Source organism: Galeopterus variegatus, unplaced genomic scaffold (assembly GCF_000696425.1).
Source record: "Galeopterus variegatus unplaced genomic scaffold, G_variegatus-3.0.2 Scaffold3738, whole genome shotgun sequence".
Taxonomy (NCBI): Eukaryota; Metazoa; Chordata; class Mammalia; order Dermoptera; family Cynocephalidae; genus Galeopterus; species Galeopterus variegatus.
The window spans coordinates 10,407-29,636 of NW_007729849.1; the positions used below are offsets into that span (position 1 = coordinate 10,407).

At 40.5% G+C, this 19,230-nt stretch overlaps 1 protein-coding gene across 1 annotated transcript; it reads right to left on the reverse strand.

Annotated features, from left to right (window-relative positions):
* Positions 1-17,394: 17,394 nt before the first annotated feature.
* LOC103601442 (transmembrane epididymal protein 1-like) lies at positions 17,395-18,177 on the reverse strand. The gene has a single exon (XM_008585852.1). The coding sequence runs from the start codon at positions 18,175-18,177 to the stop codon at positions 17,395-17,397; it is 783 nt and encodes a 260-aa protein (XP_008584074.1).
* Between the last annotated feature and the right edge of the window lie 1,053 nt (positions 18,178-19,230).

The following is a 19,230-nucleotide window of genomic DNA, read 5'->3' on the forward strand; positions in this document are numbered from 1 at the left end:
AGATTAGGAGAAAGACATGACTCTGGAGGAGAACGGTCAAGTAGTCATTAGAAATTGTAGAGTGGCATCTTACCTTGATCTACACCAACAATGCATATCAGATCATAACTGTGTGGCCCAGGGGCTGCTACTTCCTATCCTGCACCTATGGCAGACATTGCCAATTAATTCCCAGACATTTTCTAGCTTAGATGTGGCCTCAAAGTTCTTCTCAGTACAGTACTCCAAGCATGTACTACCCAACAATCACAGTGGACATGAGAGATGAATCCCATTTGCTAACTACGGACTAGAATATAAAGGCAAGAATTCATCAGCAATTGCTTGCCCAAGAGGTAAAATTGTAAAAAGAAGAAATGTCTACTTGGCTTGATGTTGTTTGCTCTACTCACCTGCTTTATAGTTTCTTCCACAGTCATCTCTAGGACTCCTTTGCCTCTCCCTTTTCCAATTCACACTTCAAATGCAGCTCCTCCTTCCTCTTCCCCAAACCCTCTACCATTCAAGAATATTACTCACCAAGTCACAAGGTATTTCTGGCCACAAGCTCCACTGTGAATTTTCAACAGTGTAAAATGGTGTCTGGCCAAAGACCTGCAAAAGAAAGCCAGTAAACAGCCAAAGGGGTACAGCTTCTCTTCATGTGTTTGGCATGGTCCATCTGTAGCCCAGGAGAAGAAAGGTTCCATTGCATCCCTATTTTATTTTATTTTATTTTTTATTTTTTTTTTCCTTTTTGTCTTTTTTCGTGTCCGGCAACGGATCGCAACCCTCAGTGTCGCGCCAGTACCGGACCAGGACCGGCAACAGGATCGCAACCCTCGGCATCGCGCCCGCACCTCGCTCAGCCAGTGAGCGGGAACTGGTCTGTATGTGGGATCCGAACCCTCAGCGGGAGCGCCGCCGCGCTCCCAAGCGGTGCACTGTAGCAGTGCGCCACCGGGCCGGCCCCTGCATCCCTATTTTAAACAACATTAATTCTTAAGCTTATATCAGTGAATCAACCTGTTCTGCTTAGAAATGCCCTAAATAGACTGAATTGTAAGATTCATTTATCTATTGGCTCCACCCTGCCCCAACCTGGGAGTTATCTTGCTTATGTGCAGATGCCAAGGAACATGATATTAGAACATATTTGAGTATTGCATTATTCACTTTCACAATCAGAAAGTTAAAGCAAAGGTCAAAAATCTTTTCCTAATGAGGAATAACTTTAGATTTACCTAAACTCTTGAGCTGAAGAAGGTAGAGAGGACTGAGGACATGAGGATTAGGGGTACAAATTACATATGGAGGAATTCAGAGTGTTCAAAATTGATAGGTAATTCTAGGCTACTGTCCTCTTTTGTTGTGGAGAAGGGACTGCCACCTAGGCAACCATCTTTGAAGTTGATGAGAAAGAGCTTCTACATTTTAGGTATCTAAGCTTAAACAGTCTCATCATAGCCACCAAAATGTCTCGAGGTGTCCCAGATGTGTTTGTAGAAAACTGGAGGGGCTGAAGTTCTAACTCCTAGCTGAGCTTTCAGCACATTATATCAGTCTGACCATCTCCCCAAAACTAACAGTCCCAACATTTTGTTAGTCATTTAACTTCTGAGATCCACTGGTAAAAAGGGAATAATGCCTATTGAAGGTGTGAAACTTTCAAGGGAAGGCTTAGACAGTAAATTGCAGTTAACTTCATTCAATTTCAGCTCTTGGCACAGTAACAGCTACCCATCTCTCAACCCCAGCTTCATGGCACTCAGCTGTATTCAAAATGCTAAAAGAAAAAGTTGCCAGGCAAGAATACTATATCCAGCAAGGTTATCCTTCAGAAATGAGGGAGGAATAGCGTATTTCCCAGAGAGACTAAAATTGTGAGAGTTCACCACATGACCAGCATTGCAAGAAATTCTCAAAGGAATCCTGCATCTGGAATGTGATAAATGATGATCACTGTCACAGATACATAATAAAGAGCAAAACCCACTATTAAAACAAAAATGCAAACAAGAAGGAGAAAGAAGCTCAATCATGTCACCTCAAAAATCCAACTAACATCAAAGATAAAAAATAAAAGGGGAAGAAAGGAACAAAAGGTATTTAAAACATCTCAGTAAAAAGCAATAAAATGACAGGAGTAGAGCAATACCTGTCAATAACAACTCTAAATGTAAATGAATTAAACTCCCCATTCAAAAGATACAGACTCACTGATTGTGTTAAAATGCTAGACCCAGATACGTGCTGTCTTCAAGAGACTTGCCTCACCTTTAGAGACACACACAGACTAAAAGTGAAGGAATGGAAAAATATATGCCATGCAAATGGAAACAAAAACAAGCAGGAGTAGCTATTCTTATATAAGATAAAATAGACTTTAAACCAAAAACCATAAAAAGAGACAAAGAAGGCCATTATATAATGATAAAGGGGTCTATCCAGTTAGAAGACATAACAATCATAAATATGTAGGTACCCAACACTGGAGCACCCAAATATGTAAAGCAAACACTCAGACCTTAAAAAGGAAATTGACCCTCATAGGATAATGGTGGGTAGCCTGAACACCCCTCTCTCACCATTGGACAGGTTTTCCAGGCAACAAAGCAACAAAGAAATACAGGATTTAAATTACACTTTAGACCAATTGGACCTGGCAGATATCTACAAAACATTCCATCCAACAACTACAAAATACACTTTCTTATCATCAGCCCATGGAATATTCTCCAGAATAGACTACATGTTAGGTCACAAATCAAGTTTTGGCAAATTTTTAAAAATCGAAATCATTCTAAGTATCTTTTCAGACCACAGTGGATTAAAACTAGAACTCAATAACAAGCAAAACTCTGGAAACTATACAAGTTCATGGAAACTAAACAAGAGGCTCCTGAATGACCTATTGGTCCAAGAAGAAATTAAGCAGGAAATCAAAAAATTTCTTGAAATTAATGAAAATAAAGATACATCATACCAAAACCTGTAGGATACTGCAAAAGCAGTATGAAGAGGGAAGTTTATTGCAATAAATGCTTACATCAAAAGAATAGAAAACCTTCAAGTAAATGACCTAACGCTACACCTCAATGAACTAGAAAAACAACAACAATCCAATCCTAAAAGTAGTAGATGGAAAGAAATAATGAAGATCAGAGAATAACTAAATAAAATAGTGACATAAAAAATGATACAAAAGGTCAACAAAACAAAAAATTGATTTCTTGAGAAGATAAATAAATAAAATAGACAAACCATCAGCTAGATTAACAAAATAAATAAATAAATAAATAAATAAAAATAAGGGGGAAAAAAAGGAGAAGAAAAGACCCAAATAACAAAAATCAGAAATGAAAAGGGAGACATTACAACTGATACCACAGAAATATGAAGAATCATTAGAGATTATTATAAAAAACTGTACGCCAACGAATAGGAAAAATGTGGAGGAAATGGATAAATTTCTGGATGGACACAAACTACCAAGACTGAACCAAGAAGAAATAGAAAACCTTAATTGGCCAGTAACAAGCAATGAGATTGAAACAGTAATCAGCAATCTTCCAACAGAGAAAAGCCCAGGACCAGATGGACTTACGGCTGAATTCTATCAAAGCTTTAAGGAGGGTTTAATACCAATTCTCTTCAAGCTATTCCAAAAAATTGAAATAGAAGCCATTCTCCCACACTCATTCTATGAGGCCAGCAACACCCCGATACTAAAACCATACATAGACACACACAAAAAGGAAAATTACAGGCCAATATCCATGATGAACAAAGATGCAAAAATCCTGAACAAAATATTAGCAAGCAGGATATAGCAACATATCAAAAAAATTATACACCATGATCAAGTGGGATTCATCCCAGGGATGCAAGGATGGTTCAACATATGCAAGTCAATAAATGTGATACACTACATCAACAAAATCAAATACAAAATCACACAATTATCTCAGTAGATGCAGAAGAAGCATTTGACAAAATTCAACATCCCTTCATGATAAAGACTCAGCAAATTAGGTATAGAAGGAAATTATATCAACACAGTAAAAGCCATATATAACAAACCAATTACCAATATTATTCTGAAATGATATTGAGAACAGGAACAAGACAAGGATGCCCACTCTCATCACTCTTATTTAACATAGTATTGGAAGTAGTAGCCAGAGCAATCATGCAAGAGAAAGAAATAAAGTGCATCCAGGTTGGAAAGAATGAAGTCAAACTGTCCCTGTTTGCAGACAACATGATCTTATATACAGAAAAACCTAAAAACTCTACCAAAAAACTCTTAGAACTGATTAACAATTTTGGTAATATTTCAGGATACAAAATCAACACCCAGAAGTCAGTAGTAATTTTATACTCCAATAATGAACTAGAAGAAAAAGAAGTCAAGAAAGCACAATAGTCACCAAAAAAAAAACCCAACCAACCAACCAACCAACCAAACAACCAACCAACCAAACAAACAAACAAAAACCCCTAGGAATCAATTTAACCAAGGAAGTGAAAGATCTCTACAATGAAAACTACAAAACACAATTGAAAGAAATTAAAAAGGACACAAAAAGGTGGAAAGATATATCATGCTATTGGATTGGAAGAATTAACATTGTGAAAATGTCCATTCTACCCAATGCAATCTACAGATTCAGTGCAATCCCCATCAAAATACCAATGACATTCTTCATAGAAATAGAAAAAGCAATTCTAACATTCATATGGAACAACAAAAGACCCTGAATAGCCAAAGCAATACTAAGCAAAAATAATAAAGCCAGAGGTATAACACTTCCCAACTTCAAATTATATTACAAAGATATTGTAACCAAAACAGCATAGTACTGGCATAAAAACAGACACTCAATGGAACAGAATAGAAAAACATGGAATCAACCCACATACTTACAGCCAACTGATCTTTGACAAAGGCAACAAGAACATATAATGGGGAAAAGACTGCCCATTCAATAAATGGTGCTGGGAAAATTGGATATCCATATGCAGAAGAATGAGACTGTACCTGAACCTCTCATCATAAACCAAAACCAACTCAAAATGGACTAAAGACTTAAATATAAAATCTGAAACCATAAGATTACTGAAAGAAAACACAGGGGAAACACTCCAGGATTATAGGACTGGGCAAAGACTTTATGAATAGGACCCCAAAAGCACAAGCAATACAAGAAAAAATAAACAAATGGGATTATATCAAACTAAAAAGTTTCTTCACAGCAAAGGAAACAATCAACAGAGCAGAAAGACAACCTACAGAATGGAGGAAAATATTTGCAAACTATAAATTTAACAAGGAATTAATATCCAGAATATATAAGGAACTCAAATAAGTATACAGTAAAAAACCAAATAAGACAATTAAAAAATGGGCAAAGGAGATGAATAGACATTTTTCAAAGGAAGACATACAAATAGCCAACAAGTAGACGAAAAAATGCTCAGCATCACTAATCATCAGGGAAATGCAAATCAAAACCATATTGAGATATCATCTCACCCCAGCTAGACTTATAACAAAATATCTGGAGCTGGGTGATTTGTAAAAAAACAAAATTTATTGCTTACAGTTTCAGAGGCTAAAAAGTCCAAAGTCCAGGGAACACATCTGGTGAAAGCTTTCTTTGGTGATGACTTCAGACAGCAGGGTATCACATTGCAAAAATGGCAGAGCAGAGAGAGCAGAGCAGAGAGACAGTTCCTCATGTGCTTTCCTTTTAAAGTCCTTAGAACCACACCCATGAACACCGTTATTAATCCATTCACTACAGCATATTCCTACGATGTAATCACCTCTTCAAGGCTCTGCCTTTCAATTACCATAGTAGTATTTCCCACCCTCTTAACAGTCACAGTTGGGGCTAAGTTTCTAATACATAAAACTTGGGAGACACAACTCAAGCTTCAGTGAGTTTTGGGGGGACATAATTAAATCCACAAGTGGCCATTATCAAAAAGACTGAGAACAACAAATGCTGGCAAGGATGCAGGGAAAGGGGAACTCTTCTACACTGTTGGTGGGACTAGTACAGCTATCATGGAAAACAGTGTGGAGGTTTCTCAAACAATCACAGATAGAACTACCATATGATCCAGCAATCCCACTACTGGGTATATATCCCAAGGAATGGAAAGCATCATGTCGAAGGGATACCTGCACTCCCATGTTCATAGCAGCTCTATTTACAATAGCCAAGATATGGAATCAACCTAAGTGTCCATTGATGGATGGCTGGATAAGGAAAATGTGGTGTATAGACACCATGGAATACTATTTAGCCATAAAAAAGAATAAAATTCTGTCATTTGCAGCAACACAGATGAACCCGGAGAAAACTGTCTTAAGTGAAATAAGCCAGACACAGAAAGAGAAATACCATATGTTCTCACTCATGACTGGATGCTAAGAAAGAAGGAAAGAAAGGAAGATGAAAGAATGAAAGAACAAAAGAATGAAAGAAAGAAAGGAAGGAAGGAAGACAAAGATCACAATAACATGTTGAACTTTCAGAAGGAGAGAACAAAGCTATGGATACTAGAGATGGCAGGAGGGACAGAGGTGGGTTGGGGACTGATAGGTCAGGTGGAGGGCATGGGGAAATATTATGATTTGTAATGATGACTATGCTAATAACTAAATAAATAAATGCATCACAATGACTATATTAGAATATAAATATTTAATAACAAAATTTGCTCTAAGCATACCACTTAACTTCATCTCAGAAATGATGTTATCTTCTTTTTATTTATTGCAAAGACTGTATTTATGACATTTAAGTAATGTAAATAAAACTCTAGAAAAAAAAATCTCTCCTGTTTGTCTCCTCCTCCTCATTCCTTTCCCTTTCGACCCTCACCACCTCCCACCTATACTACTGAAACGATCTCCTAGCCAGTCTCCCTTCCTCCATCATTGTCCCCTACCACCCCAACCCATCGGCCAGAACTCTGTAGAATAATTTTCACAAATGAAAGTATGATCATGTTACTCCTTTACTTAAAACCCTCTAATAGCTCTTGATGGCCTTCAAGATTATGTCCAAACTCCTAAGCACAGACTGCCGATCTCAGAGGCTTGGCTTAGCCTGCCTGGCAGCCTTATCTCTGCTGTTTCCCCTTCACTTTTCCTTTGGCCTTACTTAGTTTCTTAGGGTTTCCCCCACAGTGCCACAGGATTGTATACCTTGGTGCCTTTACTTTCTCTGCTCTGTCTATAAGGGCTTTGCTTCTCTTGCTACTCAGCCCCCTAGTCTTTTCATGCTATTTCTTTATCCATCCTTCCTTCCTCACCTTCGGCCTTCAGTCAATTGTCCAATACCTCCTCCTCTTTTAAAACGTGGCTGTGTCAGCCTTGTCTGACTCTTCCAAGTGAGACTGGCTTCTCACTCCTACGTACTGTACTCCCACCGCCTCCTACAAACTTTTATCCTGTCACCTGTACCTTAAATACCAGCCTTTCGGGATGGTATCATTAATATGTGCATCCCCAAAACCGAGCCTAGTGGCTGGCACAAAAGAACCACCCAGTAACTATTTGTGGGATAATATAGAGTTTTTCTCACTTGTCTGAAATTTCACCTTTTAATAGGTGGCATCCCATGGAAAAGAGTGCACTGAGATGAACCACATTTATAAGGCACCCATGTTAAAATGTCACCAAAGATTTAAACCAAAAAAGGTGTGGGATTGGTCTTGGTTAGGTTTAAAGAATATTTTGATGTTTGAGGTTTATTTTACTTGCACAGACTGAGGAAATATATAGGTTTGGTTTCAGTCGACAACTCAACAATTGTTATATGCTAAACACCTGGTAAGGGGAGTACAGGAGAATGAATAATCCTCCATCCTTGTCCTCCAGGAATTCACAGTCTCACAGTCCAGTGGTACACACACACACACACACACACACACACACACACACACACACTCTCACACTCACACCACAAGAGAGCTGCAAAGTGCTAAGGGGCATGAAGGCAGGGAGAAGTTCTCATTAGGAGGTTCCAATTGCAAGGACCTAGGAATTTCTTAAGGACAATAGAATTTAAGGAGAAATTTGAAGAATAGTTAAGATTTTGGTAGGTAGAACTATGGGGAAGGCATGCCCAACCATAACAACAACAACAAAAGACAGCCCAAGGAGAGGTCCAGAGGCAGAGGAATGCCAGGCGTACTCAGCGAGGGTACAGCCACCATCAGTAGTGCATTGGGTATCAGCAGAGAGTGTGACGGGAAATAACTCTGGATAAGCAAAGGTAACTAAGGAGGCGGAGGATTTAGGGTTTGACTATATCAACAATGGGAAGCTCCTGGAGATTTTAGAGGTGGTTCTGGTTCATATTTATTTGCTCAAATTGAAAGTTATTAACTTGGTAAGAAATTTAGTAAAAAACCAAAATAACAGAACAGAAAAACAAAAAAAGGCACTCAGCTCAGTGAGATTCACTCTTCAGTTGTCAATGAAACTTTTAGATTTAAGTGTGAGAATGCTTACCGGAAGAGAAAGAAATGTGTTGAAAAAATCGACAAAGATTTCATCCTCTAGTAGAATTATAAGATTTGTAGAACTGATTATCTCTATATGGAAAGGAAAAAAAAAATCATGAACTAGGATTGCATTCAGATTGAGAATACCAAGCAATTGAATAGATCATTTCACATGGCCAAATCCCATCATCATGATGGCTTCTAGGGTTCTCTCACTCAATCTCTTCTCTTCTCCAGGACTCTTCTTTTCAATGTCACTGTGCTTAAAGACTCCCAGTCGTGGGGAGCTCGCTTCCTCAAAGGGCTGCCGATTTCAAGTACGAAGAGATAAAACGGTTAGAAAGATGTTTTCCTAGTGTGAACTACCTTCCTTTACCTTCTATTTGTAGAAATTCTGCCATCTGAAGCTTAACAGAATTCATCTAACTTCTCTTAAATAAAAAAGTTCTTCCAATGTTTATAGAGACATCACAAACTTCTGCTTACCTCCACCCCCTCTAGCTAGTCACTAAGCAAGGTGTCAACCATTCTTCATGTGACCTCCTTTCTGTCTGGTTCCCCTCTCATTGGCTGGAGTGGCATCCACAACCAAAGCACTCCAAATGCTTCCCAGGACAGAGCACAAGAGAATCATTGCCTGTATTGCATATTATATTAGTGTGCCCTGAAATGCAGTTAGCTTCAGGGACATTCACACTATGCTGTTAACTCCACCACACTTTATTTATACAGTCACTTTTCAGAAACCATGAGCAGGAATTTACATTACAGTCAAATTTCAACTTGTTCATTTGGGCCCAACACGACAGCTTAACAGGAGCTCTTTGGAATATTAATTTGGTCATGCAAGTATTTGTTACTCTTCTCAGGTCCAATCATTGTGCTGCCCAGGTTAACCCAAGGAGATAAATGTCGAAGGTCATAAAGCCAAGCAAACAGACTGTAGGTGGATGAGGCTTACTCAGATTCATTGTCTATGCTCTTCAGAGCACAATGTTCAACTACTGAGTAATAAGATGATTGTCTTCTCCATGGCCAACATTTCTCCATCATATCCAAGGTTTATAATGAAAGATTATAAAATCAGCAGTCTAAATATCATATGCTAGGCCTGTCTCTCAGGCTAGTTAAGCATCTTATAGGACAGAAAGTGCCACTCACAGTGGCCAAGTGCAGGGATGAAAACATGAGAAAACGAATCAACTGTCTCCATCACATTCCCTGACACCAGCTAGTTGTCTTTGTATAATAAAAATAGAAACAAAAGCCCAGACAAGCAAACACTATCATGAGTAGCAAAGCTGATGTCAGTTCTTGACCTCTGTCCACAGATATCCTTTTTCTTGATCTCTAGTGTTTTAAATTTTCACATGTGTTTTTCCTGCATCCCTCCCCAACCCTCTGCTCTTCTTTTTATGACCTTTCCCTGATTTATTTAATCTGTTCCATATGAATGATTCCAAAATCTGTATTTTCAGTCCAGACTTCTCTCCTTGGCTTGGTTTTAAATGTCCAGTGAGCTATGGGATATCTCTATATGCACATCCATCAAGCACTTTCATCTCAACATGTTCACATGTCCACGTTTCCCAACATGCTCCTTTTCCTGTATTCCTACTCTCAGCTACTGGAACCATTACTCCATTCAACCATCTAAACCAGAAACCTGAGACTCATCTTCTGTCTCTCTTTCTCTTCTCCACCACCCACTTGCAGTGGAGGACCACACTATGTGGTTTCTTCTTGTACATATCTCTGCTATCTGTCCTTTCCTCTCCATTCATAAAGTCATTCTCTTATTCCAGGCCCCTATTATCTCTCATCTAAACTATTGCATTGGTTTCTTAAACTGTCTCCCTAGCTCCAGCCTCTTCCAAGTACCCTCTACACACTGCCACCATAATCTGTTGATATCATCATTGTTAAAACTCTTCAGAGGCTCCTCAGTGTTCTACAAGGTAAAGTCCAAACTCTTTAGTATAGTATCTGAGGCTTTATCCAATCTGGCTTTTGGGATGGCTCCAAGCCTATCTCCTGCCATGCCACACCACGCTGCTTCCTGTTTTACAAGCCAAAACCAAGGCATTGCCGTTTCCTGCACATGCTATCTACTCCCACGTCAAACCTCTATGTCTTTGTTCCCACACTCCCATTGCCTGAAATATCCTCTCAACTCCAGTAGGCTTCAGAAGTTACTTACACACCTATCAAGAACTGGTTTACAGATAATCTTCCTGGTGACCCAAGAATGGTAGAATCTACCACAATGGTAGTATTCACCACTACCTTCCTGCACCACCGTGTGCATCTTTCATTATTACAATTAACAAGTCATCCTGTTTCATCCATTAACATATCTGTCTTCCTCACTAGACTAAGCTCTGTGAGTAGAGGGACATTGTTTTTTCATCTTTCTTCCTGTAGGCTCTAAAAGTGTTTGCACAATGCCTAAGTTCTACAAATGCTGAATGAATTGTTCTTTCAAGAGATGATCTTCAGTCTTTGGGGTTTTTGTTTGTCTGCTTGTCATTCATAGAGCCTGACATGGCTTTGTTGAATGACCATGTTATTGAGACCATCTGAGGGCAGAAAAGTTGGGTTTGGCAGAAATATCCCAAGCGGTTGTTTTACATAACCACACACACTGCTGGCAGCAGGGGCTTGAATAGGATGGGGCTTGCCATCGACAAAACAGTCGTAATGAAGTATGGGAAAAAGGCTTTCCCCATCCTCCCCTTCCCCATCCTGCAATTTCTCCATTCCTGTTTTCCCATTCTCACCTGTCCTGCCTTCAAACTTCCTAATAATTTGGGAAGGCTTTCAGCACTCATTGCACACCATATTAATATTGACTTGGCAACAAAAGAAATCACTGGATAATCCCAACCCTCACAGTAGCCTTCTCCCTGGAGGAGGTAAGGCACACAATAGCCCTATCTACATTTTACTTTCTGCTTCTTGTGTTAGTTTGTGAATTAGACTCTATCCTATCCTTAAAGATCTAGTGGTGAAAGGTAGGAGGAAGGGGAGGAAGAAGAGAGAGAAGGAAAGCAAAGGGCATGAATAGAATAAAAGTAATTTGTGGTACCCGTGGATGACCCAGATGTGTTAACCATTAGGACGGTGAGTGGCATGCCTTATTGGAGGGGCTCAAAGCCTTGGGGTCATCCCTCTGAGAGACTCACCTGCGTTGCTCATGTTGCCATGCTCTTCCTTACACTGGGATTGGTTAGGAGCAGAATTAGCCCCCAGTCAACAGAATCCCACCCTTTGTGCACACATACTGACACTGCCTCCCAGGGGTTCTAGGTTCCATCAAGCAGTGGCCTACTTATCTCTAGTGCAGACCTCAGTCTGAGGATAAGTCTTATCTTACCTGATCTCCTGGATTCCCTTGAACGTACTGGATTCTTCCTATACTTAGTCTGTACTAATTTTTGTATGCATTGAGAAGTTCTTTGTAATTATGTCCAAGATCTCCTTACCACTCTATCCTCTCTCACTCAAGGGTGACTTTTGCATCACTAAACTTGGCACCCAAGGGTCTTGTAAGCTATTACGTTTTATATAATTTTAATAAAGCATAGGTACTCGGCTAGTCCATCCACTTAAAACATCAACCTGCAAGAGTCTTGAATGCCCTTTCTCTGAGGGGTTGTCAGGTACTTGGTTTTCTTATCCTCTCTCACTCAAGGGTGACTTTTGCATCACTCAACTTGGCACCCAAGGGTCTTGTAAGCTATTACGTTTTATATAATTTTAATAAACCATAGGTACTCGGCTAGTCCATCCACTTAAATCATCAACCTGCAAGAGTCTTGAATGCCCTTTCTCTGAGGGGTTGTCAGGTACTTGGTTTTCTCATTAAACAATTCTTTGTTTTTCTTGTCCTCTTGTAACAGAAAGTGATTATTAAGGTAAAAGACCAATAGCCCTATAAATGTTAATAATTTAGTCTCGAATTACTGAGAAGAGAGTTCTTCTTGTCACACCCAAGGAAAGGTTTAAAGAATTCAAAAGTCCTAGGATTGTTGTAAAGCTTAAATAATGTCTAAAAAACCTTGTTGTCTCATGAAAAAAAGAACTTTGGAAGTTGGAAGGAATGTTGTGAATAAGGAATTGTCAATAAAATATCATTTACATTTGAAAAAGTGTTTTACTTTCTTTAGTACACATAAAAACCAGATACTGTATTTTAACGTGATTTTAGTGAGAAGAGATTCTTTCTTTACTTCCTGATGTTTTAACATACCAAGATGAGTTTGTAACCTACGCTATTTCTTCAATCTATTATCAATGACCTCATTCGCTAGTTAGTGTAATACACACATCTTAAGAGAGTTCAGGGTGAAGCTCTAGATGGTGTACAACATCACTTTATTTCTTGAATTATCACCCCTTGGAAAAGGGTTATCACAATCTAAGCAAAAGAAATAGAGTTGTGATCTCTTCCTAAAATAACAGCATATACCATAGTGATATATTCCCACATTCCTTAAGAAAGCATGCTTTCAGACTGGTGTTCAATCAAGCCATGTGGAGCTACTCTCTAGTCCTAACTGCTGTCCGATCATCTTCCCCATAGCTTGAAGAGGCTGACTATTGGAGCTGTTAACAACCAAATGGAGATCACTCCAAATAATCGTAATGATGAAAAGCTAACATCGCTGGCTAGAGTGATGTGAATAATGGTTGGATCCTTAAAGTGAATAATGGTTGGATCCTTTGTAGTTCCCAAAAGGAAAGGGCACCAGATGCCAACCAAACTGGTATAATAATAATAAGAATCACCTAGGATTCTTGTTAAAAATGTAAATTATCAAGTCCTCAAATTATACCACAAAGTTATAGTAACCAAAACAGCATGGTACTGGCATAAAAACAGACATGTGGACCAGCAGAACAGAATAGAAAACTCAGAAATAAACCTACATAGGGGCCGGCCTGGTGGCTCATTGCTACAGTGCGCCGCTTGGGAGTGTGGCGGCGCTCCCGCCGAGGGTTCGGATCCCACATACAGACCAGTTCCCGCTCACTGGCTGAGCGAGGTGTGGGTGCAACACTGAGGGTTGCGATCCCGTTGCCGGTCCTGGTCTGGTACGGACGCGACACTGAGGGTTGCGATCCGTTGCTGGTCACGAAAAAAGACAAAAAAGGAAAAAAAAAAAGAAATAAACCCACATAGTTACAGCCAATTGATCTTTTACAAAAGAGCTAAAAACACATGTTGGGGGAAGGACAACTTCTTCAATAAATGGTGCTGGGAAAACTGGATATCCATGTGTAGAAGAATGAAACTAGACCCTTATCTCTCACCATATACAAAAACCAACTCAAAATGAGTTAAAGACTTACATGTAGGACCTGAAACTATATAACTTCCAGAAGAAAACACAGGGGAAATATTCCAGGACACAGGACTAGGCAACAATTTTACTGATAAGACTTCAAAAGCATAGGTTATAAAGCAAAAACAAATAAATGGGATTTTATCAAACTAAAAAGCTTCTGCACAGCAAAGGAAACAATCAACAGAGTCAGGAGACAATCTACAGAATGGGAGAAAATATTTGCAAACTACATGTCCAACAAGGGGCTAATTTCCAGAGTATAAAAGAATTCAAACAACTCAATACTGGAAAAAAAAAAAAACCCAAACAACCCAATTAAAAAGTGGGCAAGGGAGCTGAATAGACATTTCTCAAAGGAAGAAATACAAATGGCCAACAGGTATATGAAGTATGTGAAAAAATGTTCAACATTGCTAATCAGGGAAAGGCAAATCAAAACCATGATGAGATATCACCCCATTCCAGTTAGACTGGCCCTTATCAAAGGGACAGAAAATAAATGCTGGCGAGGATGCAGAGAAAGGGGAACCCTCCTACACTGTTGGTGAGACTGTAAATTAGTACAGTCATTATGGGAAACAGTATGCAGGTTTCCCAAACAACTGTCTCCATAGTGGGAGACAGTCCCTCCGAGACTCACACAATGATTTTTCACCCCACTAGGAAGGGTGGTCAGAGACTGAGTGACCAAGAGGTTTTTGAGATATGTACACACATCTTATCTCTATCTCATCAATTTAATTCTGTGCTTATTCATTTCCGCACATCTAAGTTTATCAGGAAACAAACAGACCTACATTATGTTTACTGGATGCTTGGACAATACTTGCTTATGTGTATTTCCTGCCCTCCTCTGCACCCGCCTTCACTTCTTTTAGATTGGAAGTTCAATACCAGAGAGCAAGTGCCCAGCAAGGCTCTTGTGAAGATGGTGCCCTCTGGTGGATGGTGGTGAAGATTACACCCTTCTCCCCAAAGCTCTACTCTGTGATAGATTTGTTTTTGTTACTGTTTTTCCACAAATTTATCTTCATTTGGTTTTACTTTCCAAAGTGATTAGGATTACTGTGACAGTGCTCATACCTACTGTGATGTGAGAAGTTCAGGAAGGCCCTTATCATACAAACAGGAGGCCTGCATATCCCACCATTATATCAGGCCTTAGCTATAATTCTTTGTGGCTCTATACACCTAGAAGATACGTGCTGTGAGACATGATCATGTTTGGAGGCATTAACTTACTACAAGAGGTGAGTTCATCAATATTTAACAGGACTTCAAAAGTATTCAAGACAGGACAGGTCTAAGGGCTAACAGTGGGTTTGGTGTATCTTCAACTTTCATTGTTGTGTAGAAATAATATCTTGAAATGCTAATATTTGGGCTTTGTTTTTAAGCCCTTACTATGACTTTTTTCCTATTTAAATATGCACTTTTCCCTATTTAAATATGACTTTAAATCAACTACATTGTATATTGACAAAATAAAATTTTTAAAAAAGCAAAATAAATAAAAAGATCAACAACAACAAAAAATATGACTTTTCCTCTATTTAGTCAAAGATATTGCCTCAAGATGAAGTCAGATTGTAATAGTGAAAATAAAAATGAAAACAAAAAGTCAATTTTTAGGTTTAGAAAAATGCAAAATATACTCTTAGTATCAAATAGGGGAGGCCTGAGTGAAGTAGAAAACAGGGTTTTGCCACACCAACAGGAAAGTGTGTAGAGGAAAATCAGATTCCTACCATCCCAACCTCAAGGACACCAGATGAGGTTCAACTAACACAGGGAGAGGGGGAGCTGCAAGGCTGGCCAAGGCCTGAAAAGAACACAAAGGTTGTGAGGGAGAAACAAGGGATGGTACTCAGAGGTGACAACGAGAAAAGGGCAGAAACTACACGGAGCACCGTGGAGTTCCATTGGTCCCCAGGACCAGAGAGAAGCATGGAAACTGAACTATGCCTGAGGAATATTTCATTTCCCTGCAAGGAACCCCTCATCACCTCCAGTGGACAGCAGTGTTGTCACCTGATCATCCCACTGATGTGGGGTGTGAGCCTGCCATGGAGGCTGCCTGCTGGTCACACACTAGACGTCCAGCACATGCACGCCTCCCGCACTCTGAGACCTGGCTGAGCCCCACCTAAATGACACTGGGAAGCACCTTCTCTCTCAGTAATAACTCAGAATGCTCACCATTCCCCAAAACCAGAGGGTGAAGGTCTTTGACACACAGAAAACAACTCATTCCTGCTGCACCTTAACTTTTGAATAAGAAAATTAACAGGGAAGTGTTGGGCCAGAACCAAAGGATACATCTAGTTCTCCTAAGAACTAGAAGAAAAAACCAAACAAACCAAAAAGATAAAGACCCTTCCAGAATACTTACCCAGCCCCACTCTGTTTTAACTAGATGTTTTAGACTCAACCAGGAGAGAAGGAAGCTTAATAGATTGACCATATCCTGGGGAAAGCAGGGATAGAAGCAGAAAGGGTAGCATAAAGACATTCTTTTGCCAAGTCCCCAATAATTTGATTCTACTTAGAATTCCATCCCTCTGGACACTCAGCTGTAGCATTATGTGACATAGTTAAATATCTAGCTACCTTAAGCCACTTTCTTAACATTTTTGAGTTTTAGATTACCTGCCTATAAACTTCCCTGATAGGAGTGAGGATTGAAAAGAAAAATATGCAGAATAAACAAAGCATTTGGATTTTGTCGTACATAAGAACCAGAAGAATAAGTCCAGGTGAGTCTCCTACTTGGAAATTGAATGATATGTGTACACGGCAATGGGAAGATTCTGACAGCCTCCAGACTTGGGGAGATGAGATGGGGAAGCTCCAGAAGCAGACTGTGAGCCCTCACCACGTGCAGGGTAATGCTCCACCAGGCCCTGCAAAGGAAGTAGTCTTTAAGGGTCTTTCTGTTTGATAAATCAAAAAGCAATCAAAGGAAGGAACTCAAGAACAGTTCCATGAGTTCTATGTAGTCAAAATAGTGGTCTAGATTTAGTATGAGCATTGAAGAGATCCAGAACAAGAAAGAATGGAGAGGTGGTTATTATGATGGGTTAATTATTGTGATGTGCTAAATGTGACTAGTGGTTGGTGTTCACCGTGGTAGGGTGAAGGATATTAATAAAAAGGCCCAAAGGCAAGGTATAGTAAATTTATTTAACGTTCTCACGGGAGGGGGGTGAAGGATGCAGAGGTGCAGGACAAGCAGGTCACCATGGCTGGAGCTGAGTGGGGGGGGAGGGGAGAGAAACACTTGGGGAGCTGGGTGTGAAGGTTGTAGTTGTTTCATTCACCTTTCCTCTGCACACTGCTCAGCAACTGAGTCTGAGAGAAGCCAGAAGGGGAGGGGGGAGTATGCCATCCCAGCAGAGTCTGCTGCCTCAGGGTGGGACACCTCCGAAGGAAGGATGCCCGATCTTCCTCTCTAACAGCTCCACCTCCCACGACTTCTCACCCAGATGTTCCAGAGTATGCAGACAACAGAGAACCATTTGGGGCACTTCTAAGTTCAGCCATGAATAAAAATGTAACAGTACCACAAAAAAGAAAAGCCATAGATCCAGATCATCAAAATGGCACTGAAGGCCACATGCCAGCAGAAGAAGATAGTGGTAAATGCGATGTCATTTGTGTCATCATCCATCCATTTATAGCCCGAGACTGGCTTGTACAACATAAAGCCTATCTGCATCAGCCAAGAGCCTGTGATCATGTACAAAAAGGCCTTCATCATCCAGATCAGTGGCATGTTGGGAGCCCATAGCTCTGCAGTCACCACCAGCGTCAGCAGGAACACGGCCTGGGTGAGCAGGATGTGAGACTGCAGCTCCACTCCTTCTGTGTCCTGCATGTGAGACACCATCAGAGGCAGAAATATAAACACACCCAGGGCTTGGGCACCTTGTTCCAGAACAGCACACCTCTGGGGCAGCAGGTTCTGGCTCACCAAGTCTATGCACCCAGTCAGGAAGAAGGCCACATAGAGAGTGAGGTGCTGCCACTGTTTGCGGTACATAAAATCTCTCTGATGATACATCTTGCTGATAAGTACGAACTGTCCAGGAATGCTGTGCAACTCTTGGGCTACTAAAATGCAGGCACTCAAGATCTTTAGCAATCCAACATAGTGTATTTGCTGAAGCCTTGCCCATCTTCCTTTGCTCCAGGGATGGCGTGGCGGATACTGGACAGGGGAGTTGCATATCAAGGCCCTGGAGACGAGTCGTGCATGATAAATTCCATAGAAGAAGAGAGACAGCCCTGGATACAGATGACCCTCAAACCCTCCCATGAAACTGGTGGTGGGTCTGACTGAAGGCAGAAGCAAAATGCTTGGGAATGGCCATTCACTGAGGGCCACCTCAGGCTATAGAGTGTGGAGGTGGCCTCCTGAAGCCTACTTATGTCCTCTCTCCAGCCCACTGCATTCACATGCAGAAGGGAAATAGTTTTGGAGGGAGCCCAAACTTATGCTGGGGTGGGTGTCATGGTTTCCGTTCTGGTCTTCTGCTCTGGCTCATTGATAACCAGCTAAACACTGCAAACAGTGAAATGAACACATTCTCCGGCACAAGGCCTGAGCATCTGCCTTTTGCAGAAACTATGCTATAGCGCCCCCGTCTTGCCTCTCCTCCCACTTTTCCTTGACCCCATCACCACCTTCTTTACTTCTCTCCTGTCTTAGTTCATTCAGGCTACTATAACAGAGTACTGTAATACCATAAATTAACAGAAATTTATTTCTCACAGTTCTGGAGGCTTGGAAGTGCAAGATCAGGGTGCCAGCAGATTCAGTGTACAGGGAGGACCTGCTTTCTCACAGATGGTGCCTTCTCGCTGTATTCTCATATTGTGGAAAGGGCAAGGCAGCTCTCTGGAGCCCCTTTTACAAGGGCACTAATCCCATTCATGAGGGCTCTGCCAAAAGCCCCCACCCCCTTACACCATCATCTTGGAGGTTTGGATTTCAACATATGAATTTGATAGGACACAAACATTCTGACCACAGCACCTCCCAAATTCACAGAACATGAGGAAGAACCCAGAGAAAGCACAGAGAACATACAATGTAGGGTATATCCCTCAAGATTCCTCACATATAACCTCATACAAACACTAGGTACAAGTGTATTACCCTAGATATAAATAGTCCTAGGAGCCACAAGTAAACATACCCAGTGCCCAATTGTCCTGATGTAATTTGAGAATTGCCAGAAAAATGTTTACTCCTGAGAATCTCTCTTCTGCTGATCTCGGGGGAGAACTGAGATGCCACCATCTGGGATTCCTTCCTTGGGATTGAAGCAGTGGTTTTCCACAGTGCCCAATTGTCCTGATGTAATTT